Source organism: Leucoraja erinacea, chromosome 2 (genome assembly GCF_028641065.1).
Source record: "Leucoraja erinacea ecotype New England chromosome 2, Leri_hhj_1, whole genome shotgun sequence".
Taxonomy (NCBI): Eukaryota; Metazoa; Chordata; class Chondrichthyes; order Rajiformes; family Rajidae; genus Leucoraja; species Leucoraja erinaceus.
In genome coordinates this window covers 90,066,867-90,091,601 of record NC_073378.1, presented here as the reverse complement: position 1 = coordinate 90,091,601, position 24,735 = coordinate 90,066,867, and the positions used below count along the sequence as shown (strand labels likewise).

At 46.7% G+C, this 24,735-nt stretch overlaps 1 protein-coding gene across 3 annotated transcripts in view; it reads left to right on the top strand.

Moving 5' to 3' along the window:
* Nucleotides 1-24,735, top strand: part of LOC129712380 (ubiquitin-conjugating enzyme E2 E2) — a 118,810-nt gene that overhangs the window by 6,973 nt on the left and 87,102 nt on the right. For 2 of the 3 annotated variants that reach the window (XM_055660775.1, XM_055660766.1), the window contains exon 3: nucleotides 24,588-24,638. The exons of the other annotated variant lie outside the window; for it this stretch is intronic. In XM_055660775.1, coding sequence (XP_055516750.1) covers nucleotides 24,588-24,638 — 51 coding nt within the window. The remainder of the gene's footprint in view (nucleotides 1-24,587; nucleotides 24,639-24,735) is intronic. 3 annotated transcript variants of the gene reach the window in all.

The following is a 24,735-nucleotide window of genomic DNA, read 5'->3' as shown; positions in this document are numbered from 1 at the left end:
GGGCCTTCTGAGTCCTTGCGAACCAGCGATTACTATTCTACCCTACACACTATGGAAAATTTACAAAAGCCAATTAACCTGTGGGAGAAAACCAGAGCACCCAGAGAAAACCTGGTTACATGGGTTACGGGGTACATGGTTACATGGAGTATGTACAAATGTACATGGTTACATGGAGTATGTACAAACTCCGTACAGACAGCACCCATTATCAGTATCGAACCAAGGTCTCTAGTGCTGTAAGATAGCAACTCTATCGCCGTGTCAACCCAATGTGTGTGAGGTTAATGATTCATTAGCTGGAGCAGAAAACTGAGGATATATAATCGACCATTACCACTTGGGTGAGGTTAATCAACCTACTGTGTTGTATCCAGATCCTTGAAGCTTAACTCTCCAAATGATTTCTACTGCAACTTTCACTGGTGCTTGACTAAATAGCCTAAAAAATGGTTTTGTGCCTTCTTGTGGGTGAAGAATCTCTCTCCCCTTCACTTCATCCACTAGAGAAATGGGGAGTTGGATTCCTTCCTTGATCATCCATCAGCTTGTAGAGTGTTGTTTCTTCTGAAGACTGACCTGCACATCCCCTTTAAGAGTAGTAGGTCTGAGATCAGCTGTCAGTCCTGGCTCTGGAACTTATTAGCAGCAAGGCTGGCATAAGTAGTTAACACTGGCTTGTCACTCCAATAATTAAGTTAAGACTGATTACCTGGAAATCCATTGCTGATCAATAATATTCCATCACTCACCTGTTTCCCCAATGCAACCCATTGAGAAGGGGTGTGTGGGGGAGGGGGTGCGTGTGTGGGAGAGGGAGGTATGGGGGAGGGGGTGTGTGGGGAGGAAGGGGAGGTGTGTGGGGGAGGGGGGAGGACAGGGGGGGGTGTGTGGGTAGGTGGGTGTAATTACCTGACTCGCACACAAATAAAGGTATAAGCATCTTTAATAGACATTCCAGTGTCAGGTATGCAGTACATTGTACGTTCAGTCTGCTGCATCTACTGAATATAATAAATTAGTTCTTATACTATAAAGCATGCAATAGGCGGGGTTATTACTACGAAGCATTCTGATTGACTAACATGCAATAGCCAATCTACATCTCTTCTCATAGAAATGAAAAGCAACTACGGCACTTTAACAGTGTGCTGAGGGCCCGGTCCTCGTGCGGTAGGGGAGCCGCCTCATCCCCCTTTCTATCCGAAAAGATGGGGGCTGGGGTTGGTAATGCCGCTGGTGACCCTAGGCTTATGGGGAGAGGTCGCCATGGGGGAACCGGGGGCAGACTGACGCGGGGAGTGTGTGGTCTTAGTCGCAACAGGTGGTGGGACGGCTGCAACAGGCGTCGGTGTAAACACGAACGGGGGGGCATCAGGACCCGCAGGCGCCGGACGAGGTTTCTTCACTGGACGAAGATGTTGACGGTTGCGTCTGTAGAGGACCCCATCCACTTCGACCAGGTAGGAGCGTGGTTCCTTTGAGGGGCCATCAATGTGCCCTAGTTTGGTTTGTCCTCTGTCGGTTTGTAGGCGTACCACTTGTCCTTGTAGCAGTGGTTTAAGCGGTTTGCTTGTCTTGTCGTAAAACCTCTTTTGGCTGTCACGTTTAAACTGCACTTGCTTTTGAATCACGGTGGGAGGGCAGACCTGCGGCTGCAGCTGTTGCTGGGAGACGGGCAGTGGTGGACGCGTCTGGCGAGACATTAGCCGCTGGGCGGGGGAGCCGAGAATGCTGTCCCTTGAAATGTTCCGCAAGTTGAGTAGGTCCAGGTAGAAGTTGGATTTTGCTAGGTAGGAGCGCCCACGAGTTGTTTAGCGCTCCGAACAGCACGCTCGGCAAGTCCATTGGACTGTGGGTATTCTGGGCTGCTGGTGACGTGTTGAAAATTCCACCGTTTTGCAAAGTTCTTGAATTTCTGACTGGCGAATTGCCTTCCATTGTCAGTTTGATGGCGGACAGGTGCCCCATGCACGGACAGGTGGATTGATAGTTTCTGGATCACTGTCTCGGAGGTGATCATTGGAAGCAGGTCAATTTCGAACCAGCTCGAGTAGGAGTCCACCAAAACAAGGTAGTGTTTCCCGTGCCATTCAAAAATGTCGGCGGCCAGTGAGGACCACGGAAGGGAGGGAGCTGGCTGAGGCAGGAGGCAAGAGTACACTCGCGTCCTGCTGTGCCAGCAACAGGCGTACGAGCGCTGCCTGAAGCGGGCGCAGAGCCGCTCCCTGATCAAGGCCGACTTCGGGCCGCCGTTGCTGCCCGGCTCGGCCCCGTCTCGCCACGGAGCGCAGCTGGACAAGGCCGACTGGGGGAAAAGACGACTTGGCCGCGGGGGACAAGGAAGTGATGAAAACTCGCCCGGACGCCGGCGGTGGTCGGACACAGTCATTAAATGTTTGTGCTGAAGAAATCCTGAAGGATGATGGAGAAGAGAACAGTGAACAAGGAGAGTGTGATGACACCAAACGGTTTGGTTCCTCTGCCAACCATGATCATCACCTGGAAGATGATGTGCTGTTTATTGATACAGCTGCATCTGCCACCACCCGAAGAGGTCAAAGAGATCCTGAAGGTCCTGACGTGCATGAAGGCACTGAGACTGGGAAATGCACAGACTGCACCAAACTGCTGCAGACACTGGATATATTTGAAACGAGGATAGCAGCATTAGAAAAATGCAAAGGACTAAAAATACTGCAAGAGTCAACGACAGAGACCGACCATGAACACGTCCTCCAGGATACAGTGCCGATGGGTGAGTTAGCTGAGCTAGCTCCGACAAACACACAACTAAATGATGATGATGAAAGCTACATTATATCCTTCCCGAAACTGGACAAGAGAGAGACAGTTCCAGCTGCCTCTTACTGGCACCAAGTCGGCGCTAAGCCCAAACGGAAAATCACAGTGAATCAACAAGTTCACTCGACGCCAAATGCTAGGATACCCAAAGCTAAAGTAGCACGTACCAGCCGGATTAGCCCGTCCCCGAAGCTAACTCTGCCACTGTAAAACAGGTTCCTGCCACTACGAGAGTCCACGGACGACAGCCCGCAGAAACGTGATGAGAAACGGAGACGGAACACGTCGCCAGGCAGGCAAGCTGCCGCGAGCCCCGAGATGCGTCTGGACAGACGGCGCGGACAGAGACGGACCATGAACACGTCGCCAGGGAGGCGAGCTGCGCATGGGTCCGTCACTGGCACCTCAAGCCCCGGGGCGCGTCCGGACAGACGGCGCAGACACAGAGGGCCCATCACACAGAAAGCGGATGAACCAGACACTCTGATTGTAGAAGATTCAGCCATAAAGGATATAACCAGTAAGAAGATCAAAACGTGCTGCTTCACTGATGTGACGGTTAGTGATGTCAACCAGAAACTAGCCACAATTATACTGGAAAACCCCAAAATCCCACAGGTAATTGTGCATGCAGGATTTAATGACATTCGAAAAGAACAGTCAGAACTTTTAAAGAAGGATTTTACTGAACTATTAGATCCACTGGACAAATTAGACATTAAGTCATTCATCAGTGGTCCCATACCAGCAGTTGACAGGGGAATAAACACATTCAGTCGGCTACTTGCACTGAATACATGGCTTTCCAGAGTCTGCAATGAAAGAGGAAGGAGCTTTATTGACAACTTTAACTTGTTGTGGGGGCGCAAATATCTTTTCAGAGCAGATGGTGTACACCCAAACAGTTGCGGCTCAAGACTGTTAAGGGACAATCTTCTCTTCTCGCTCTCCCACAAATCTACCCTGCCACGGTCTGACACAGGCCGCAGTCAGACCACAGATAGAGACGCGAGGCAATAGCCCCCCCCCCCACACACACACATCTACCCTGCCACTGTCTGGCACACAGGCCGCAGTCAGACCACAGATCCCCCCCCCCCCTCCTCCCCCCACATAGCCCCCCCCCCCCCCCCCCCCCCCCCCACCACATCTACCCCCTGCCACTGTCTGGCACACAGGCCGCAGTCAGACCACAGACCTTGAGGAGAGACAACAGCCCCCCCACCCACCCATCCCCATCGACGCGCCCTTACCCCCCCCCCCATCGACGCGCCCATCCCCCATTGCTGATGCTGGCTTGGAGAGGAACGGCCACCACCCTCCTCTGCACTTGTCCATTGACGATGACCTCCACCCTCATCTCTCCCATAGCCATAACAACACCAGCTCCACTGTTTCCTCCCATTCTGATTTTCCATATGAAACAAAGGGAAACTTAGACACACTGCTAACCTAACAAACCTAATACCTATTACCTCCAAACCGAAACCAACCATAAAACCTATCAATAATACCATCAGGATGGGTCTACTCAATGTTGGGTCTCTTAATAACAAATCATTTTTAGTCAACGGTTTTATTACCACCTCTGAACTGGATTTTATGTTTTTAACTGAAACATGGCTAGAACAAAATAACAGTGCAACCATTCTGATCGAGACAGCTCCTCCCAACTATAACTTTTTTGATGTATGTAGATCTGGAAAAAGAGGTGGAGGGGTTGCTGCTATATTTTAAAATGTATTTCAGGGGAAACAGATGTCACTTGGTGATTTTCCATCATTCGAATACCTTTGTGCTGTATTGAAATGTTCCCCCAGAGTTCTCCTATTAATTATTTACAGGCCACCTAAATATCATGCAAATTTTTTCGATGACTTTACAGAATTATTGTCTAGCATCTCCACTGACTTTGACTGTCTAGTTATAACTGGTGATTTTAATTTTCATACTGAATGACAAGGGTGCAAAATATTTTTTTACTATTTTAGACACATTTGAACTGTCTCAACATGTGAAAGAGGCTACTCATTTGAAGGGGCACACCCTGGACTTGATTATCACAAAGGGTCTCAATGTTTCTGATATTTTCGTGACTGATCCTTCATTGTCTGACCACTTCTGTGTTTTCTTTCATATATATCTTTTATTCCCGACATACAGACAAAATCAAATACTGTCAAAAAACGGTATATAAATGAACATTCTAATGTACTCTTTAAAAATGCCATCTCCTTGTTACCACCTCTAAACCCATGTTCTGCTGATGATCTTGTAGATAACTTTAATTCCAAAATTGTGAAAGTTATAAATGTCATTGCACCTGTTACGGTTAAAAAGATTTCTGGTAAGCAAAAGGCACCCTGGAGAAAGCTGCTTTTGTAACAGCCCAGAAAAGAGAATGCCGGAAAGCTGAACGCATCTAGCGGAAAACAAAACTTCATATTCACCATGACATCTATAAAGAGAGCCTCCGTGCCTACAATTTAGACTTAAAAAGTGCTTGAGAAACATTTTTCTCCAATATCATTAGCAACAACACTAATAAGGCAAAAACCCTATTTGCAACTGTTGATAGACTGACCAACCCCCCAACACAAATACCACCTGAACTCCATTCCACGCAGAAATGCAATGAGTTTGCATTCTTTTATACTGATAAAATTAAAGGCATCAGACGTGCCATCAATATCTCCGCTTCAAACAAAAATGTTGGATCTCCACCCTGTTTAGGCAAAAGTAATGTGGCAATGATGACATGCTTTAATGTCATAGACTCTAAAACTCTTGTGGAAACGGTGACACAACTAAGGCCATCCACCTGCTGCCTTGATGCTTTACCTACCAACTTCTTTAAGAATGTTTTTGACTGCCAAGCAATAGACATCCTGCTAATAGTTACCAGCTCTCTTCAATCAGGCAATTTCCCAAAAGCCTTGAAAACTGCAGTTATTAAACCTCTTTTAAAAAAGCGGAGCCTAGATGCCTCTATTATTAACAACTATAGACCAATATCAAACCTATCTTTCATAAGTAAAATCATTGAGAAAGTTGTCCTCCAGCAACTTAATCACTTCCTGGCTTCAACTGGCTGCTACGACAACTTCCAGTCAGGATTTCGACCTCTTCATAGCACTGAGACCGCCTTTATTAAAGTTGTAAACGACATCCGTCTTAACACAGACTCTGGCAAAGTTTCAATATTAATGCTATTAGACCTCAGTGCTGCAGTCGACACTGTTGATCACTCAATACTTTTGGACAGGTTGGAAAAATGGGTGGGGCTTTCAGGCACAGTCTTAAGTTGATTCAGGTCATATCTACAACATAGGAACTATTTTGTTTCCATTGGCGACTTGTATCAGAACCAACCAACGTGACGTGTGGAGTCCCGCAAGGTTCGATCTTAGGGCCCTTTTTATTCAACATCTACATGCTCCCACTAGGGCAAATCATGCGAAATAATAATATTGACCACCACTGCTATGCCGATGACACTCAAATCTATGTAGCGCTATCACCAAATGACTATCGCCCCATAAATCTGCTGTGCCAGTGCATTGAGCAAGTCAAAGACTGGATGTGCCAAAATTTCCATCAACTAAATAAGGACAAAACGGAGATAATTGTTTTTGGTGCTAAAAAAGAAAGGCTTAAAGTAACCCAACACCTTCACTCTCTGTCCCTGAAAACTTCAAACAAAGCCAGAAATCTTGGGGTTATTATGGATTCAGATTTACATTTCGACAGTCACATCAAATCAGTAACAAAATCGGCCTACTATCACCTCAAAAACGTAGCAAGATTAAGAGGACTCGTGTCAGCTCAAGACTTAGAAAAACTTGTACATGCCTTTATTACTAGTAGGCTAGATTATTGTAACGGTCTCCTTGCAGGTCTTCCGAAAAAAACTGTCAGGCAGCTACAGCTTGTTCAGAACGCTGTTGCTAGAGTTCTAACAAAGACCAAAAAATTTGAACACATTACACCAATTCTTAAATCCTTACATTGGCTCCCTGTATGTCAGAGAATTGATTTCAAAATCCTGCTGCTCACCTATAAATCACTACATGGTTTAGGACCAAAGTATATCACTGACATGCTTCCACTATATAAGCCTTCTAGACTGCTAAGATCTTCTGAAACCAATCTGTTAGTGATTCCCAGAGTAAATACAAAACATGGGAAAGCAGGATTTAGTTACTATGCAACAATAGCTGGAATAAACTTCCTGAAGATTTAAGACTTGCCTCAACTTTGACCACTTTTAATACAAGACTGAAAACGTTTATGTTTACTTTAGCTTTCAGCTAAATCTTAACTACATTGCACTTTTAACTTTTGTACTTTTCATAATGTATTTTTAATTTTGCTTTTCTTTTCTTTTAATTCTTCTATTTTATTTCATTTTATTATTTCATTTTATTGTATGACATGTTTTTATGTGAAGGACTTTGAGTCTGCCTCGTGTATGAAATGTGCTATATAAATAAAGTTGCCTTGCCTTGCCTTGCTTCTGCTGATGTGGTGTCAGGCTGTTGCAGATAGTGCACGATTCGATCTTTTCACGTATAAGCCTCGTCATCCCAGGCCAGTAGAACATGTTTTGGGCCCGTTTTAGAGTGGCCTCTATGCCGGGGTGGCCTCTGTGGATATCGTCATAGTACTCACCCCATAGAATGGGAGGGATGACAGCCTTGTGGCCTTTGACGATTATCACGTCCTGTAGGACTAGTTCGTCACCAACCAGAAAGTAGGATCGTATTTCTAGTGGGGTGTTTGACTGTGGGGCAATCCGTTCTTTATGACGGTAGTTAGCAGTTGTGAAGTTTTGTCCGCAGCTGTGTGTTCGGCAAGGTGACGTAGACGATTAGTGGGCACAAACGAGACCTTCAGGACTGAGAATTCGTCACGTTCGATGGGGTGGCGTTAGCTGGTAGTGCGCGGGGCTCTGGAAAGCGTGTCTGCTATGTGCATGTCTTTGCCTTTCTTGTATACGATGCGGAAGTCAAAACGCTGCAGCTGCATCATCATGCATTGTAGATGAGCCGGGGCAGTGTGGATGGGCTTGTTCAGCATTGTGGCTGGTGGTCAGTCTCAACAGTGATGGTTTTTCGAAAAATAAAGTCCTTGAATTTCGAACAGGCAAAAATTACGGCGAGCAGCTCCTTTTCAATTTGAGTATAGCGTTGCTCAGTATCCGTTAGGGTTTGTGATGCATAGGAGACGGACATCAAATCGCCGTCGGTGGTTGTCTGTAGGCACGCTGCGCCTAGCCCATACTGGGATGCATCACAGGTGATGGTAATCGGCAGCTTGAGGTTGAAATACACCAGTGTGGGTGCGCTGGCAAGCTGGAGCTTGAGTGCCTCAAAGACACGTTGGTGTTGCGGGTACCAGGACCATGCTGTGCCCTTGTGAGTCAGTTGCGCAGGGGGGCAGATAGAGCGCTGAAGTTCGGAATAAATTTGCCCAGGCAGTTCACCATACCGAGGAATCATTGCAAACTGGTAATGTCGGTGGGAGTCGGCAGTTCCTTGATGGCTGCAGTCTTCAGCGGATCGGGTTTTAAACCATTGCTGGTGAACACATGGCCGACGTAGGTGACTTCTGGAACCTGGAATCTGCACTTGAGTGGGTTGAGTTTGAGGTTAATGTCTCTGGCACGGTTAGTACTTTCATCAGGTTGGCGTCATGTTTGGCTAAGTCACAACCGTAGACTAGGATGTCATCAACAATGATGGCACATGGATATTCTGCAAATAACTTCCATTGCGCGTTGGAAAACTTCGTTGGCTGAGTTGATGCCGAATGGCATTCTTATAAATCTGTAACGGTCAAATGGTGTCGCAAAAGTCGTCAACGCGGATGATGCACGGTCCAATGGTATTTGCCAGAAAGAGCTTTTGGCATCAAGAACCAAGAATACCGGTGCGTTTCCAATCTGTGCAGCCACGTTCTCTGTGGTTCTCATCGGGTAGTGCGGGCGCTTGATTGCTGTTTTAAGGTATTTGGGGTTGATGCAGACCCGTAACTCCTCTTTGTTTTTTTGGTGGTTATGGCCATAGTGGAGACCCAATCAGTGGGTTCGCTGACCTCAGCAATAACTCCGATGGAGACCATACGTTTTAGTTCAGTGTGTATTCTTTCCTGCATAGCATGAGGAACTCGGTGCGGTGCATGGACCACTGGTATAACTAGGATCTACGGTGATCCTGTACGTCGTGGGCAGCTGGCCAAGTTTGTCGTCAAACAGGTCTTTACTGGGACAGCAGCTGCTGTGTTGGCTCCTTTGTCAAACAGAGTTTGTGGACAGCACATCCAAAATAGACCAGCCCTAGATCATGGCATGCATTGATGCCAAGCAGGGTTTCAGAGTTAGGTTGAACAATGTAAAACAGCAGGTTTCTTGTCTGTTCATTGACAGTGCACTTAAAGTCAGCTTTCCCTACTGGGTGTAAAACTCCCCCTCCGTAAGCATGTAGTGTGGAGGAATCCTTTTTCATTTGCTCCGTGCTCCTGATTTTATTGAATTTTATTGAATTCTCCTAATGACATAACGTTGACTTTTGCACCCGTGTCGACCTTGGCGGTCAGGGCCTTGTTGTTTATCACCATGGTCACTGCTGGGTCCAGCAGTTTGCCTGAGGAACGTAGGAGAGAAAGTCCTGCAGAGTCGTTGTCAGTGTTATCGGAATCATTCCCGTGGGAAGCATCGTTGTGTTTTTGGGAGTCAGTCAGACAGTTCTTGTTGTAGCAGGTGCAGGTTTGTCCTTGAGATAGCATTCCCACGAGACCGACAACACATCGCAGCGTGATTAAGCTTTTTGCAGTTGTGACAAATTTCCCATGGGCTACGCAGAACTGGCGCCCTTTAGTGGAAATAGTTGCAGTTGGGGCATCTCGTGGCAGGCACATTAGGACTTTTCGGAGGCACATTTGAAACGTTACGGGGAGAGTAGTTAGCAAGATTAACGTTGTGTTGCTGCTGTGGGCTGGGAGGATCAAAGTTTGCGAGCGGGGCGACTACCTCCACCATGCGACATGAACGAATAGTTTGTTCTAAAGTCAGTTTGGCGTTTCGAAGTAGCTCGGCTCTTAGCTTGCGATCGCTCATTCCACCCACAATCTTATCTCGTACTAACTCATTAGTCAACTCACCGAAGCGGCACCGTGTAGCCATATGTCGTAAGTCACTGATGAAGTGTTCGACAGGTTAGTCGACCTGCTGTTGACGGACGGAAAACCTTGTTCTTTCAAGGAAGCGGTTCGAGGGCAGGTCATACAGCTCTCTAAATTATCTGAGTAAGACGGTTGGATTGTCGATAGTTTCTGCAGGCACTAGGACCTGGCCATTAGCGTCGTTGATAGCTGGGGCAAACTCAAAGTTGGCTACAAGAATCATTGCCTCTGGACCCGCTAGATTGAGCACTAGCGATGCCTTCAGATCATCGGGGTAATTCCGGTAAACGATATAGTGAGCATAGTCACGTTCAAACATGCGCCATCGCTCGGCTATGTCAGAGCCAAACACAAGGGGACTCGGCTTTCGACAGGAGTTGGCCATAACGTTGATAATTGCAAAGTAAAACTGATAAAGAAAATAAATTGCAGTAAACCAGCGGAGTGGGTTAGAACCACTTTTCTGATACTATGTAATTACCTGACTTGCACACAGGTAAAGGTATAAACATCTTTAATAGCCATTCCAGTGTCAGGTATACACTACATTGTACGTTCAATCTGCTGCATCTACTGAATATAATAAACAGGTTCTTACACTATAAAGCATGCACTAAAGCGGGGTTATTACTATGAAGCATTCTGATTGGCTAACATGCAATAGCCAATCTACAGTGGGTGTGGGAGAGGGGAGGTGTGTGGGCTTGTGGACGGGCGGTGGTGGCGGCTTCTGGACGTGCTCACGGACTCAGCCCTGCCTCCAGGGCTTTATTCTCCAGCGGGTGCCGGAAGGGGCATTACCTTCATGGTGACCGACAGGCAAGAAGACCAATCTGCTGATCTCGCGATTTTTTAAACCTTCATAACTTTTGTAATATTCCACCAATCGGAACAAAACTTGGTGGCTTGGAGCGGAGCCAACCATGTCACTGGTGGACACGACGCAACAGCCGTTACCAAAAATGTATTTGTGCATTCTGATGCCATTTTTGGAAACTTGCCATCAATATGCTATATTTTCTATATTTTTTGTTGATACTGTGTTAGCCATGAACCCAATAAATTGCTTGTCAACTTTTTTGAAGGAATTTGAAATTTGACCCCCTTTTTCACATTTTTGTGTGCAGTATTGTAAAAAGACACATAGGGTTCTCTCCAGCAAGTTGCCTATCACAACTTGGTTTATATTTCACAGGCTTTTTCTTGCATCCCTTCTTAAATAGAAGCACAACATTAGCCAGTCTTCCAGCATCTCACACGTGCCTAATGATGATTTATATCTCTCAGCCAGGGAATCTGAAATGTTTTCTTTAGTTGGCCACGGTGTTCTCGGATACATCTGATCTGGGAGATTTATCAATGACGTTATTGATGTCATATTACTCACTTATGTGTTGCTAATTACATATTACTTTTTGATCCTGTGCATTTTATTGAAAATCTCATACAAATGTAAAAAATAATTGCGAAGAATTAATTGTGGCATTAGTGTATTGTACTCCATCGGTAAAATTCTGAGATGGATGGTAGGAGGTACAGAGACAAGATTCACAGAGTCACAGATGGAGCAGCAGGGCACCAGACGCCTGTGGCAGGGGCTACGGACTGTAACCAACTGCCGGAGCAGCCCCACCCCTCAACCGGAAGTGCCGGCACCTCCCTAGCTGATGACCCTGAACTCCTTCTACGCTCATTTCGAGACGGGCAACATCACCCCAGGTCTGCCGGCTATCGACAACACCGCCAGCGGGCTGGCTATCGAAGCTGAAGGGAGGTCCATCGCTGGGCACACATTCTCGTTGTCCGAGCACGACGTGAGGAGGGCTCTGACACGGGTGAACACGAGGAATGCTGTAGGCCCAGATGGCATCTCGGGGCGAGTACTTTAGTCTTGTGCTACGCAGCTAGCTCCGGTGCTCACTACAATATTCAACCTCTCCCTGGCCAAGTCCGTTGGCCCTGCCTGCTTCAAAAGATCCATCATTGAACCTGTACCAGAAAATGCCTCCCCAGCTTGTCTGAATGACTACCGTCCGGTGGCCCTCACCTCAGTAGTCATGAAATGCTTTGAGAGGCTGGTCAAGAAACACATCTGCACCTTCCTCCCTCGCAACATGGACCCGCTACAATTCGCTTACCGTCCGAACAGATTCATGGACGATGCGGTCTCCCAGGATATGCACACCGCTCTCTCTCACCTTGACACTCAGAAGAGGGGCTATGTGAGGATGCTGTTCATAGACTTCAGTTCAGCCTTCAACACGATAGTCCCCACCAGACCTGCTGAGAAGCTGCTGGAATTGGGGCTCAACACCCACCTGTGTGCCTGGGTCCTGGACTTTCTCACCGCTAGGCCCCAGGTAGTCAAGATGGGAGGAAATACATTGAAGTCCCTCACCCTGAGCACAGGATCCCCCAAGGCTGCGTCCGCAGCCCCCTACTGTACTCCCTGTACACACATGACTGTGTGGCTAGGTTCAGCTCCAACTCTATAATCAAGTTTGCTGATGACACTGTGGAGGTGGGCCTGATCTCCGATAACGATGAGAAGGCCTACCGGGAGGAGGTGGCTGATCTGGCACTGATGTCAGGACAACAGCCTCGTCTTGAATGTCAAAGAAATTAAGGAGCTGATTGTGGACTTTAGGAGGGCACAACATCCGAGGACGTACACACCATTGAAGATAAATGAGGATACTGTGGATAGGGTGAACTACTTTAAATACCTGGGAGTCTACATCGCAGAGGATCTGACATGGACATCACACGCTGCAGAACTGGTGAGTAAGGCATGGCGCCTTTACCACCTCAGGCAATTGTGGAAATTCAGAGTGTCTCTGTGGATCCTCCAGTGCTTCTACTCAGCGGCTGTGGAAAGCATCTTGGCCGGAAACACCACAATTCGGTTTGGGAACTGTTCTGCCCAGGACAAGAAGGCTCTGCAGAGAGTAGTGCGTTCGGCTGAACACACTATGGGAACTACACTCGCCCCCCTGCAGGAACTATACATCAGAAGGTGCAACTCCAGAGCCAACAAGATCATGGGAGACCCCTTCCACCCCAGCAACAGACAGTTCCAGCTGCAACGGTCAGGCAAACACCTCTGTTGCCTTGCTGTGAAAACGGAGAGGATGAGAAGGAATTTCTTCCCAGAGGCCATTAGGACTGTAAACTATCTCACCAGGGACTAACTTTACTGCACCAATTTAAGGGCCTGTCCCACTTACGTGTCCTTGGCACGCAAATTACGTGACCTTGTGGTCATGTTGAGCCGCGACGGTCCCGCGCGATTTCATGCGTACGCACAGCCGTCTGGAGTGTGGACGTCATTTGAAGATGGACACAAAATGCCGGAGGAAGTCAGCGGGACCGGCAGCATCTCTGGAGAGAAGCAATGGATGATGTTTCGGGTCGAGACCCTTCTTCAGTCTGAAAGAAGGGTCTTGACCGAAACTTAATCCATTCCTCAGCGCGATGTCGCGCACAACTACATACCCCTCTGCGCATCTCAGTGGAACTTGCCATACGATTCCCGTGCGCCTCAACGAGACTACGAGGTCGCGTAATTTGCGTGCCAAGGACTCGTACGTGGGACAGGCCCTTTACTGTTGTGTGGTGTGAATATGTGATTCTGTTCCATTCTGTTTTGTAGTTTTTTTGCACAATCCGCAAGCATTGCCACTTCATTTCACTGCACATCTCGTATGTGTATGTGACGAATAAACTTGACTTGACTTGGAATGTGTAGTGCATTTTGTTTGCCAAATGGAGCAAAACTCTAAGGGTGGTGAGAGCAATTTTCCATTCTATTAAAATGTTTGCCAAGTATTTATGCTAATATATCATTTTTCAGAGAAGGTAGAATATATCTGGAGCTGTTTTACTTAATTAGCATGGAAGGAGATGGCTTGCTATTTTGTATTTAGAAAAAAAACAAATATAGCAGTTGGGCAATACAGTACTAACCTACTTTAACTGTGAATTGTAACAATTCCACAAAATTCACACTTGCATACAGTGTACCTGCTACCCATTGAGAATACACTAGCACAGTAATACTAAACATAAATACATAAATAGTATTTCACCTCCTGCAATTAACCTGAATTACTGCTGCGGTCTGTTATGCTGTTATCAACAATGAAATGTATTTGGATTGTCTAAGTGGGTTAATGAACCAAGTGTAACGCAGTTATAAAGACCAATAGTAATTCATGGTAATCACTTTTACTTATTTAGGTTCCATTTATCTGCTGATTTTATTTTTGAATTTGTTGTGCACATTTGTATCACATCTTAGTTAATTACACCAACTGTAAGTCAGAGTAAAATTGTGGAACGAGTGTTAAATAAAATGTGAGAAGCTGAATTTCATATAAGAATATATTCTTCTTCAATTATCTCAGCCACACCTATGTCAACCACCGAGTCGTGCAGATAACCCAGCGATAAGAAACCTCTATTTGGTACCTGCTAGCCTGTTTGTTGTGCATTGTCTGAGCCAAGAATTAATTAAACATGTAGCAAGTCTCTTGTAGCATGCATAGCTAATGTGCCTGCTGAGGTTACATAACTGGTAATGTGTGCAAAGTGTGTGGGTGGAAATTATAATAAGTGTGTAAGCATTGTGAAGTTATTGAATGTTAAATATGAGTTGTGGTTTATAAAGATTATTGGAAGGTGAGTGAGGGGGTGACATTTGTGGTGATGCATTTTTTGGGAGGTGGGACTTGATGTGCTCATTAACATTAACTAACATATGTTACGACATTAACAAATATATGTTATGACAGTAACAATTTTGTGGCACTGTATCCACGCCCATAGGATTTCATTCCAGGTGTGACTTTGTCTGCAAGCTTTTCCCCACTGTCCCCACATAAATGTGAGGTTATCCATTTTGGTGGCAAAAACAGGAAAGCAGACTATTATCTAAATGGTGGCCGACTAGGAAAAGGGGAGATGCAGCGAGACCTGGGTATCATGGTACACCAGTCATTGAAAGTAGGTATGCAGGTGCAGCAGGCAGTGAAGAAAGCGAATGGTATGTTAGCTTTCATAGCAAAAGGATTTGAGTATAGGAGCAGGGAGGTTCTACTGCAGTTGTACAGGGTCTTGGTGAGACCACACCTGGAGTATTGCGTACAGTTTTGGTCTCCAAATCAGAGGAAGGACATTATTGCCATAGAGGGAGTGCAGAGAAGGTTCACCAGACTGATTCCTGGGATGTCAGGACTGTCTTATGAAGAAAGACTGGATAGACTTGGTTTATACTCTCTAGAATTTAGGAGATTGAGAGGGGATCTTATAGAAACTTACAAAATTCTTAAGGGGTTGGACAGGCTAGATGCAGGAAGATTGCTCCCGATGTTGGGGAAGTCCAGGACAAGGGGTCACAGCTTAAGGATAAGGGGGAAATCCTTTAAAACCGAGATGAGAAGAACTTTTTTCACACAGAGAGTGGTGAATCTCTGGAACTCTCTGCCGCAGAGGGTAGTCGAGGCCAGTTCATTGGCTATATTTAAGAGGGAGTTAGATGTGGCCCTTGTGGCTAAGGGAATCGGAGGGTATGGAGAGAAGGCAGGTACGGGATACTGAGTTGGATGATCAGCCATGATCATATTGAATGGCGGTGCAGGCTCGAAGGGCCGAATGGCCTACTCCTGCACCTAATTTCTATGTTTCTATGTTAGATTCAGATTGTTATATACACCAGTGTGCAACAAAATGCCTTGCTCATAAGACTTGTGTCTTACTCAGCCATGATCATATTGAATGGCAGTACTGGCTCAAAGGGCTGCTTAGCATACTCGTGCACCTATTTTTCTATCTTTCTATATGAAGCTCGTAGGATAGCGTTTTAGCTGTGCCAGGGCTTGAAAGCCATCTCTTCCTACAAGGTGAAACCAAGTGGCAGCTCAAGTGACAGCGAGGCATCACTCCCAGGTGAGCTCAATGCGTTTTACTCATGCTTCGAAAATGGGAACATGGATGTGCCTTCCCTGGTCCCCATAGCTTCCGATGGCATTGTGATCTCAGTCACTGAGGCCAATGACAGAAGATTCTTCATGAGAGTGACCGCTTGGAAACGTCTGCACCTGATGGATTACCTGGTCGCGTTATCAAAACCTACGTGGACCAATTGTCTGGAATATTTGCGGAAAATTTCAACCTCTCATTACTGAGGTCTGAGGTTCCCACCTACTTAAAAAGGACATCAGTACCCTAAGAAGGGTAACTATATTCGCCACTAGGGGCACCGCATTGAAGGCAGCCTCTGCCTACAGTCCGTTTGTTTTTCAATCTTTTTAATTTTTAGTCAGTTTAAAGTTTGTTTTGTGGAATATTTAACTTTTCTATGTGGGGGAGGGGGGTAGGGTAAGGGGGAACCAGTCTACCAGTCGCTTCCTGACGGGGACGCGACTATTCTCCGAGTCGCGTCCTCGCCCCCCCCCTCCCTCGCGGCCTACTGGATTGGCATGGCCTCTCCTGCTGGGGACCGGGGTCTGGACCAGAGCTTCAACAGCGGCGGCGCAGCGCTGGATTCACCGCGGAGCAGGCGATGCCTACCTGGTTTGCCGTTTGGAGCTCCGGAGCGTTGGGCCGCTGCTCCAACATCGCTGAGCTGTGGTTTGGGAGAGCTTCCAGCGCGCGGGCGGCGCTGAACAATCGCGGTCCTGGGGCCCTTTCCCGAGGGCCCGCCAGCGTTGCATCTCTGCCCAGCGTGGCCTGCGGACTTTGGGAGCAGCGGACTCCGGTAGGAGGTGCCCGACTCGGATGTCCAGGCCGCTGAGGAGGTCCTCCAGTCCCGACGTCGGACTTCCATCACCCTGGCGAGCGGGCCTGAACATCGGGCCACTCCGGAGGGCTCGGGGAGGCCCTGACCACGGGTGAACATCAAGAACATTAGAGGAAGATGACTGACTTTGGTGCCTTCCCTCACAGTGGGAAACTTTTGATTCTGCTGGGTGGGGATGTTTTATGTTGAACTCTATCGTGTGTTGTGTTCTTTATTTTTATTGTATGGCTGTATGGTGATCACATTTCACTGTGCCAACTGGCACATGTGACAAATAAATGTATCTTGTATCTAACGTGACTACCTACCAATGGAACTAATGTCCATGGCAATGAAGTGCTGTGAGAGATGATGGATATGGAATTGAGGCACACCTCAACTCTTACTAGATCAAGAACCTGGACCCACTACAATTTGCCACTGCTGCAATAGATTAACAGGGGATCTCGGTGACTTTGCACTCCGCAGAAGACCATTTGGTCAATACGAACACATACATGAGACGGTTGCTCATCAACTACAGATCAGCAGTCAACACCAATATTCCCACCAAATTTGTTACCAAGCTCAGGAAATTGGGTCTCTGCGCAACCCTATGCAACTGGATCCTCGACTTCCTCATCAACAAACCTCAATCACTACTGATTAAAACACTTTTGCCTCGATAACTTCAACTCGGGGGCATCTAAATGCTGTGTATTCACTCTATAACCATAACTGTGCACCCAGTCACAGTTCCAACTCCATCTTTAGGTTTACCAATGACGCCACCATTGTTAGACAAATTACAGGCAATAATGAGTCCGAGTACTGGAGGGAGAATGATTGTCTGAGTGAATGGTCCCAGAACAACAACCTTATATTGAACGTCAGTAATGCCAATGAGCTGATAGTTGACTTTAGAAGAGGGAGGCCGAGGCTCCACAAACTTGCCTTCATTGAAAGGTCAGTGGTGTAAAGAGTTAAAGACTTCAAGTTTCAAGGCATGCAAACAGTGCATTCAGAAAGTATTCAGACCCCTTCACTTTTTCCACATTTTCTTATGTTACAGCCTCATTTTTTTTTTTTTCCATCATCAATCAAAACACAATACCCCATAATGCTAGTGAGAGGCTGGTGCAGGGAGCAAGGATTTAGGTTTATAGACCACTGGGATCCCTTCTGGGGTAGGGGTGACCTGTACAAAAGGGACGGGTTACACCTTAACTGGAGGGGGACCGACATTCTGGCAGGCAAGTTTGCTAGGGCTTTGCACGTGTGGGTTTTAACTAAATAGTGGGGGGGACGGATTGACAAATTGTGAGTATAAAGATGGAGTTGAAGGAGAAGTGGCTACAGGAAAAATTACAAAAGATTCTCGAATTAATGGAAAGGAAAGCTTGAGAATGGACAACAGAATAAGTTCAGGGCCAATTGCGAGGGGGGAAGTGAATACGGAGGTCAAAGTACGGTATATGAATGCGCAAAATATAAAGAATAAAGTGGACGAGCTTGAAGCTCAGTTAGAAACTGGCAAGTGTGATGTTGTGGGAATTACTGAGCCATGGGTGCAAGAGGGCCAGGGCTGGGAACTGAATATTCAAGGGTATACCTCCTATCAAAAAGACAGACAGGTAGGCAGAGGGGGTGGGGTTGCTCTGTTGGTGAGGATCGAGATTTCAGTCCCTTGCAAGGGGTGACATTGAAACAGGAGATGTGGAGTCTGTATGGATAGAACTAAGGAATTGTAAGGGTAAAAAGAACCTATGGGACTAATCTACAGGGCCTCAAACAGTAGCCTGAACATAAGGCGCGTTGAATCAGGAGTTAGAATTGGCATGTAGTAAAAGTAATGCTGTGGTTGTTATGGGAGATTTCAACATGCAGGTAGACTGGGAGAATCAGGTCCCAAGAAAGGGACTTTGTAGAGTGCCTTTGTAATGGATTATTTGAACAGCTTGTATTAGAACCTACCAGGGAGAAGGCAATTCTGGATTTAGTGTTATGTAATGATCCGGATTTGATAAAGGACCTCGAGGTTAATGAGCCATTAGGAGGCAGTGACCATAACATGGTCAGGTTTAATCTACAATTGAAGAGGGAGAAGAGTAGATCGGAGGTGTCAGTGTTGCAGTTGAATAATGGGGACTATGGGGCCATTAGGGAGCAGCAGGCTAAAGTTGACAGGAAAGATACACTAGCAGGGATGACAGTGGAACAATAATGGCAGGTGTTTCTAGGAATAATACAGAAGGTGCAGGATCAGTTCATTCCTAGGAGGAAGAAAGATTTCGAGGGGAGAAAGGGACGACCATGACTGACAAGGGACGTCAGGGACAGTATATAAATTAAAGCGAAGAAGTACAACGTAGTAAAGATGAGCGGGAAGCAAGAGGATTGGGTAATGTTTAAAGAACAACAGAAAATAACCAAAAAAACAAAAGATGAGGTACGGAAGGTAAGCTAGCCAAGAATATAAAGCAGGATAGTAAAAGCTTCTTTAGGTATGTGAAGAGGAAAAAATTAGTTAAGACCAAAGTTTAACCCTTGAAGACCGAAAAAGGTGAATTTATTATGGGGAACAAGGAAATGGCAGATGAGTTGAACAGGTACTTTGGATCTGTCTTCACTAAGGAGGACACAAACAATCTTCCTGATGTTGTAGTGGCCAGAGGATCTGGGGTGACAGAGGAACTGAAGGAAATCCACATTAGGCTGGAAATAGTGTTGGATCGACTGATAGGACTGAAGGCTGATGAATCCCCAGGGCCTGATGGTCTACATCCCAGGGTACTTAAGGAAGTGGCTCTAAAAATCGTGGAGGCGTTGGTGATAATTTTCCAATGTTCTATAGACTCAAGATCAGTTCCTGTGGATTGGAGGGTAGCCAGTGTTATCCCTTATTTTAAGAAAGGTGGGAGAGAGAGGGAATTATAGACCAGTTAGCCTGACATCGGTGGTGGGGAAGATGCTTTAGTCAATTATATAAGATGAGATAGCCGCACATTTGGATAGCAGTAACAAGATTGGTCCGAGTCAGCATGGATTTACGAAGGGGAAATCATGCTTGACTAAGCTTCTGGAATTTTTTGAAGACGTAACTAGGAAAATGGACAAGGGAGAGCCAGTGGATGTAGTGTACCTGGACTCAGAAAGCCTTTGATAAGGTCCGACGTAGGAGATTAGTGGGCAAAATTAGGGCACATGGTATTGGGGGTAGAATGCTGACATGGATAGAGAAGTGGTTGGCAGACAGGAAACAAAGAGTAGGGATTAACGGGTCCCTTTCAGAATGGCTGGCAGTGACTAGTGGGGTACCGCAAGGCTCTGTGCTGGGACCGCATCTATTTACAATATACATCAATGATTTGGATGAAGGGATTCAAAGTAACATTAGCAAATTTGCAGATGACACAAAGCTGGGTGGCAGTGTGAACTATGAGGAGGATGCTATGAGAATGCAGGGTGACTTGGACAGGTTGGGGGAGTGGGCAGATGCATGGCAGATGAAGTTTAATGCGGATAAATGTGAGGTTATCCACTTTGGTAGCATAAACAGGAAGGCAGATTACTATCTAAATGGCGTCAAGATGGGAAAAGGGGAAGTACAATGGGATCTGAGTGTCCTTGTACATCAGTCTATGAAAGTAAGCATGCAGGTACAGCAGGCAGTGAAGAAAGTAAATGGCATGTTGGCCTTTATAGCAAGAGAAATTGAATATAGGAGTAAAGAGGTCCTTCTGCAGTTGTACAGAGCCCTAGTGAGACCACACCTGGAGTATTGTGTGCAGTTTTGGTCCCCTAATTTGAGGAAGGACATTCTTGCTATTGAGGGAGTGCAGTGTAGGTTTACAAGGTTAATTCCCGGGATGGCGGGACTGTCATATGCTGAGAGAATGGAGCAGCTGGGCTTGTACACTCTGAAGTTTAGAAGGATGAGAGGATATCTCATTGAAACATATAAGATTGTTAAGGGCTTGGACATGCTAGAGGCAGGAATCATGTTCCCTATGTTGGGGGAGTCCAGAACCAGGGGCCACAGTTTAAGAATAAGGAGTAAGCCATTTAGAACGGAGACGAGGAAACACTTTTTTTCACAGTGAGTCTGTGGAATTTTCTGCCTCGGAGGGTGGTGGAGGCAGGTTCTCTGGATGCTTTCAAGGGAGAGCTAAGCAGGGCTCTTAAAAATAGCGGTCAGGGGAGATGGGGAGAAGGCAGGAATGGGGTACTGATTGGGGATGATCAGCCATGATCACATTAAATGGTGGTGCCAGCTCGAAGGGCCAAATAGCCTACTCCTGCACCTATTGTGTATTGTATATTATAAAAAAGCGAAAACAGGTGTTTAGAAATGTTTGCACGTGTATATGGAGTGTGTGAGGTTGCGTTGGGGGAACGGGTGAGTGGTGGATTATTGTGTTGGGGGAGCATACCCAATGGGTCTGCACTTAGTCTGGTATATTCTTGTTTGTTTGTATGCGTGCATGGACGTGATATCCCAAAACCTCACCAAAATGGTACACCATAGCGCTACAGTTTTTGGCCCAACTTACTCACATTGCCCAGGGATGTAAATTAAACAAGTTTTGTTTGGATTGATGTTATATTTTACGTTATTGACATTTTAAACTCTACAAAAAACACTTTTCAAACCACTTTTCCACTTGCCCTGTCCGTCAGCAGCATTCAACATCACAATTGAATCCCAAATAGTGACTGAGGGTAGGGGAATGGAGAGGGAGGGAGTGGGGAGATGTGAAAGAAGTGGGAAGGTGAAGAGGCTTGGAGTGGGGCAACCCCCGGGGCTGTAGCCGGGCCCAGGCTTTGGGCGCTGGGGAACGGACACAGACACGGACTGGGCCCTGAGCACGGCTCCGCGCTCTGGGCTGTGGTTCGAGCCGGTGCGGGGACCGGGGGCTGCTGCTCCGAGGGAAAGGAGTGGGACCCGGGGCAAGGACTAGGCCGCAGCCTCGGCCTCTCCCTCCCACTCTCGCAGCTCGAGGCTGCACAGCCCGTCCCGTCCGATAACCCCCACTTCAACTACAACTTCATCTCCAACGTGGTGGAGCATACGGGGCTGATGGTGGTTTACATCAAAATCCTGGGGAGGGAGGCTGGGGAGATTGATTATATTAGATTCCTTTATTGTCATTCAGACCTTTCCGTCTGAACAAAATTTTGTTGCCTGCAATCATACATATAATAATAAATAACAAAACATACAGTAAACACAAATTAACATCCACCACAGTGAGTTTGCCAGGTACCTCCTCACTGTGATGGTCTCTGTGATGGTCTCTGTCTCTTCCCTCCTAGTTCTCCCTCTGCGCTGAGGCGATCCAGGCTTCTGTTGTTGTGACCCCGCCGGATGATGGTAAGTAAGTCCCGCGGCTCAACCGTGCTCCGCGAACGGGCCGGTTCAAGCTTCGTGGCCCGGGGTGGTCGAAGCTGCCGCCCTCCAGTCCAGCAGACGCAGCTGTAGTTGCGGGAGCTCTGAAAAAACAGGTCACCAACCTGTGACCTGCGAGTTCCCGACAATGTCGTCCACTGGGAACGCGGCCGAGCCCCGAATTCAGGTTGCCAATGCCGGAACGTCGCCGCAGCCCCAAAGCCGGGCCACCGCCGCCGCAGCCCGAATTCGGCCAGCCTCGCGTTGGTAAATCCTGGCTGGCTTTGCCTCCGAGGCCTCGAGGTCGGTCGCAGTTGGAGGCCACCAGCTCCGCCATTAGGCCTCAGCGCAGACGGAGGCAGAGAAGTGGGATACGACAAGAAGAGTCGCATTCCCCCGAAGGAAGAGACAAAAAAACATGTTTGACCCCCCCACACACATATACACAACCTAATAAACTAAAATGTAACTAAAACAGGACAAAAGAAAACAACAAAAAAAGTAAAAACAGACGGACTGCAGGCGAGCCGCAGCTGTTAACAGCGCCGCCACTTCCGGAAGAGGGAGAGGAAGGGTAGGGAGGGGAAAGTGGGGGAGGTGAGGAGGGAGAGTGGGGGTGGAGGGGAATGGGGGAGGGTAGAGGTAGGAAGAAGATTGGCGAGGTAATAGGGGGAGGGGGAAGAGAGAGGAGGGGAGGGAGGGCGTGAGGGGAGGAAGCAGAGGAAGGTTGGTGGAGGGTGGGGAATAGAGGACTGAAGAGGGGGAGTGAGATGCGTTCACGTTGATCTTATATTTTATGTTATTTCCATTTTAAACTTTAAAACCATCAGTCGCGCCTGTGCAGTTCTGGGTTATGGGTGAGTGGTGGAATATTGCGTTGGGGGAACGGGCCCAACGGTCCGCACTTGGGCTAGCATGTGTTAAATGTATGTTTTAGTGTTCTTTAGCTTGTTTTATGGAATGGGTTGGGGGAAATGTTTTAATCTCTTACCTCGACGGAGATGTGATATCGTATCTCCGTCCGCACTGTGGCCTAACATCGTGGTGTTGCTGGAGATCGACCGGGAGCACCAACCGTGGGAGCCTGCGAGACTTACCATCGTGGAGCTCGCGATCCCTTTGCCAGGGGTCGACCTCGGAGTTCCAACCGCAGGAGCCTGCGGGCTTTAACATCGTGAAGCTCACTGCCCCTGGTTAGATTTCAGGAGCTCCAAGCTGCGAGAGCTTCGATCACCTTGACACGGGGGCTTTGACCGCCAGCTGCAGGATCTTCGATTGCCCTGACTGCGGGTGGTTCGACTGCCACGACTGCGGGAGAAAACGAGGGAAGAAGATTAGGCTTTATTGCCTTCCATCACAGTGAGGAATGTGGGGAATCTGCTGTGGTGGATGTTTATGTTAACTTTTATGTAGATGTGTGTCTTGTTGCTTTTTTTTAATATGGCTGTATGGTAATACCAATATCACTACCTTAGCACCCCTCTTCCCATCAGAACTGCCCCCTCCATCGACTCATTTAAATCGAGACTTAAAACTCATCTTTATGCCCCTGTCCCACTTAGGAAATCTGAATGGAAACCTCTGGAGACTTTGAGCCCCACCCAAGGTTTCCGTGCGGTTCCCGGAGGTTCCGAGAGGTTTTTGTCAGTCTCCCTACCTGCTTCCACTACCTGCAACCTCTGGCAACCACCTGCAACCTCTGGGAACCGCGCGGAAACCTTGGGTGGGGTGCAAAGTCTCCAGAGGTTTCCGTTCAGTTTCCTAAGTGGGACAGGGGCATAAGGGTGTCAAATATAACGGGGAGAAGGCAGGAGAATGGGGTTGAGAGATAAAGATAGATCGGCCATGAGTGAATGACAGAGTAAACTCAATGGGCTGAATGGTTTAATTCTGCTCCTATGACATGAAATTTTGCCAGATTATGCAACCAAAATAGTATATGCCAGTTTCAAGTTTTTACATAATTAGCAGAAATCAAACAGATGATAACATACAGTAAATTGCCAGGACATGGCTGCTCTAAAACAAAAAAATAGTTTTCTAACAGTATTTTTTTTTTATTGAACCAAGTATTTAGATCTATAAAACTTATGAATTCTAAACGCTTTGATTATAATATGTATCTGCGAATCTGCAGTGCGGGGTCCGGGGTGATTTCTGTTGATATTAAATTGATTTCTGTTGATATTAAATAGGTTCAACCACAATTTCCAAGCCCCCAATTTTCTTCAAGAACATGTCTTCATGACAATTATGTGGCAAGAATATGCATTGCGCTATATCACCAAAATTCTAGACCCACGTTACTTGATGAGTGTAAGAAAAATGATAGGATTCCATGGTGAAAATTTGAGATCATTGCTTTGTTAACATGGAGTTGGGGAAAATTATATATTTCTATTGAACAGATTATCATTTTGTGCCTCCACATAGGATTCAGAAAGAACTTGCAGAGATTACACTTGATCCTCCGCCAAACTGCAGGTAAGAACTAATGGATGTATTGTGATATGTGTATAAGGGAAAATATGTGCTTTTTGTAGATGGCTTCCTCTGGGATTTTTTTTTTGTTCATTACGCA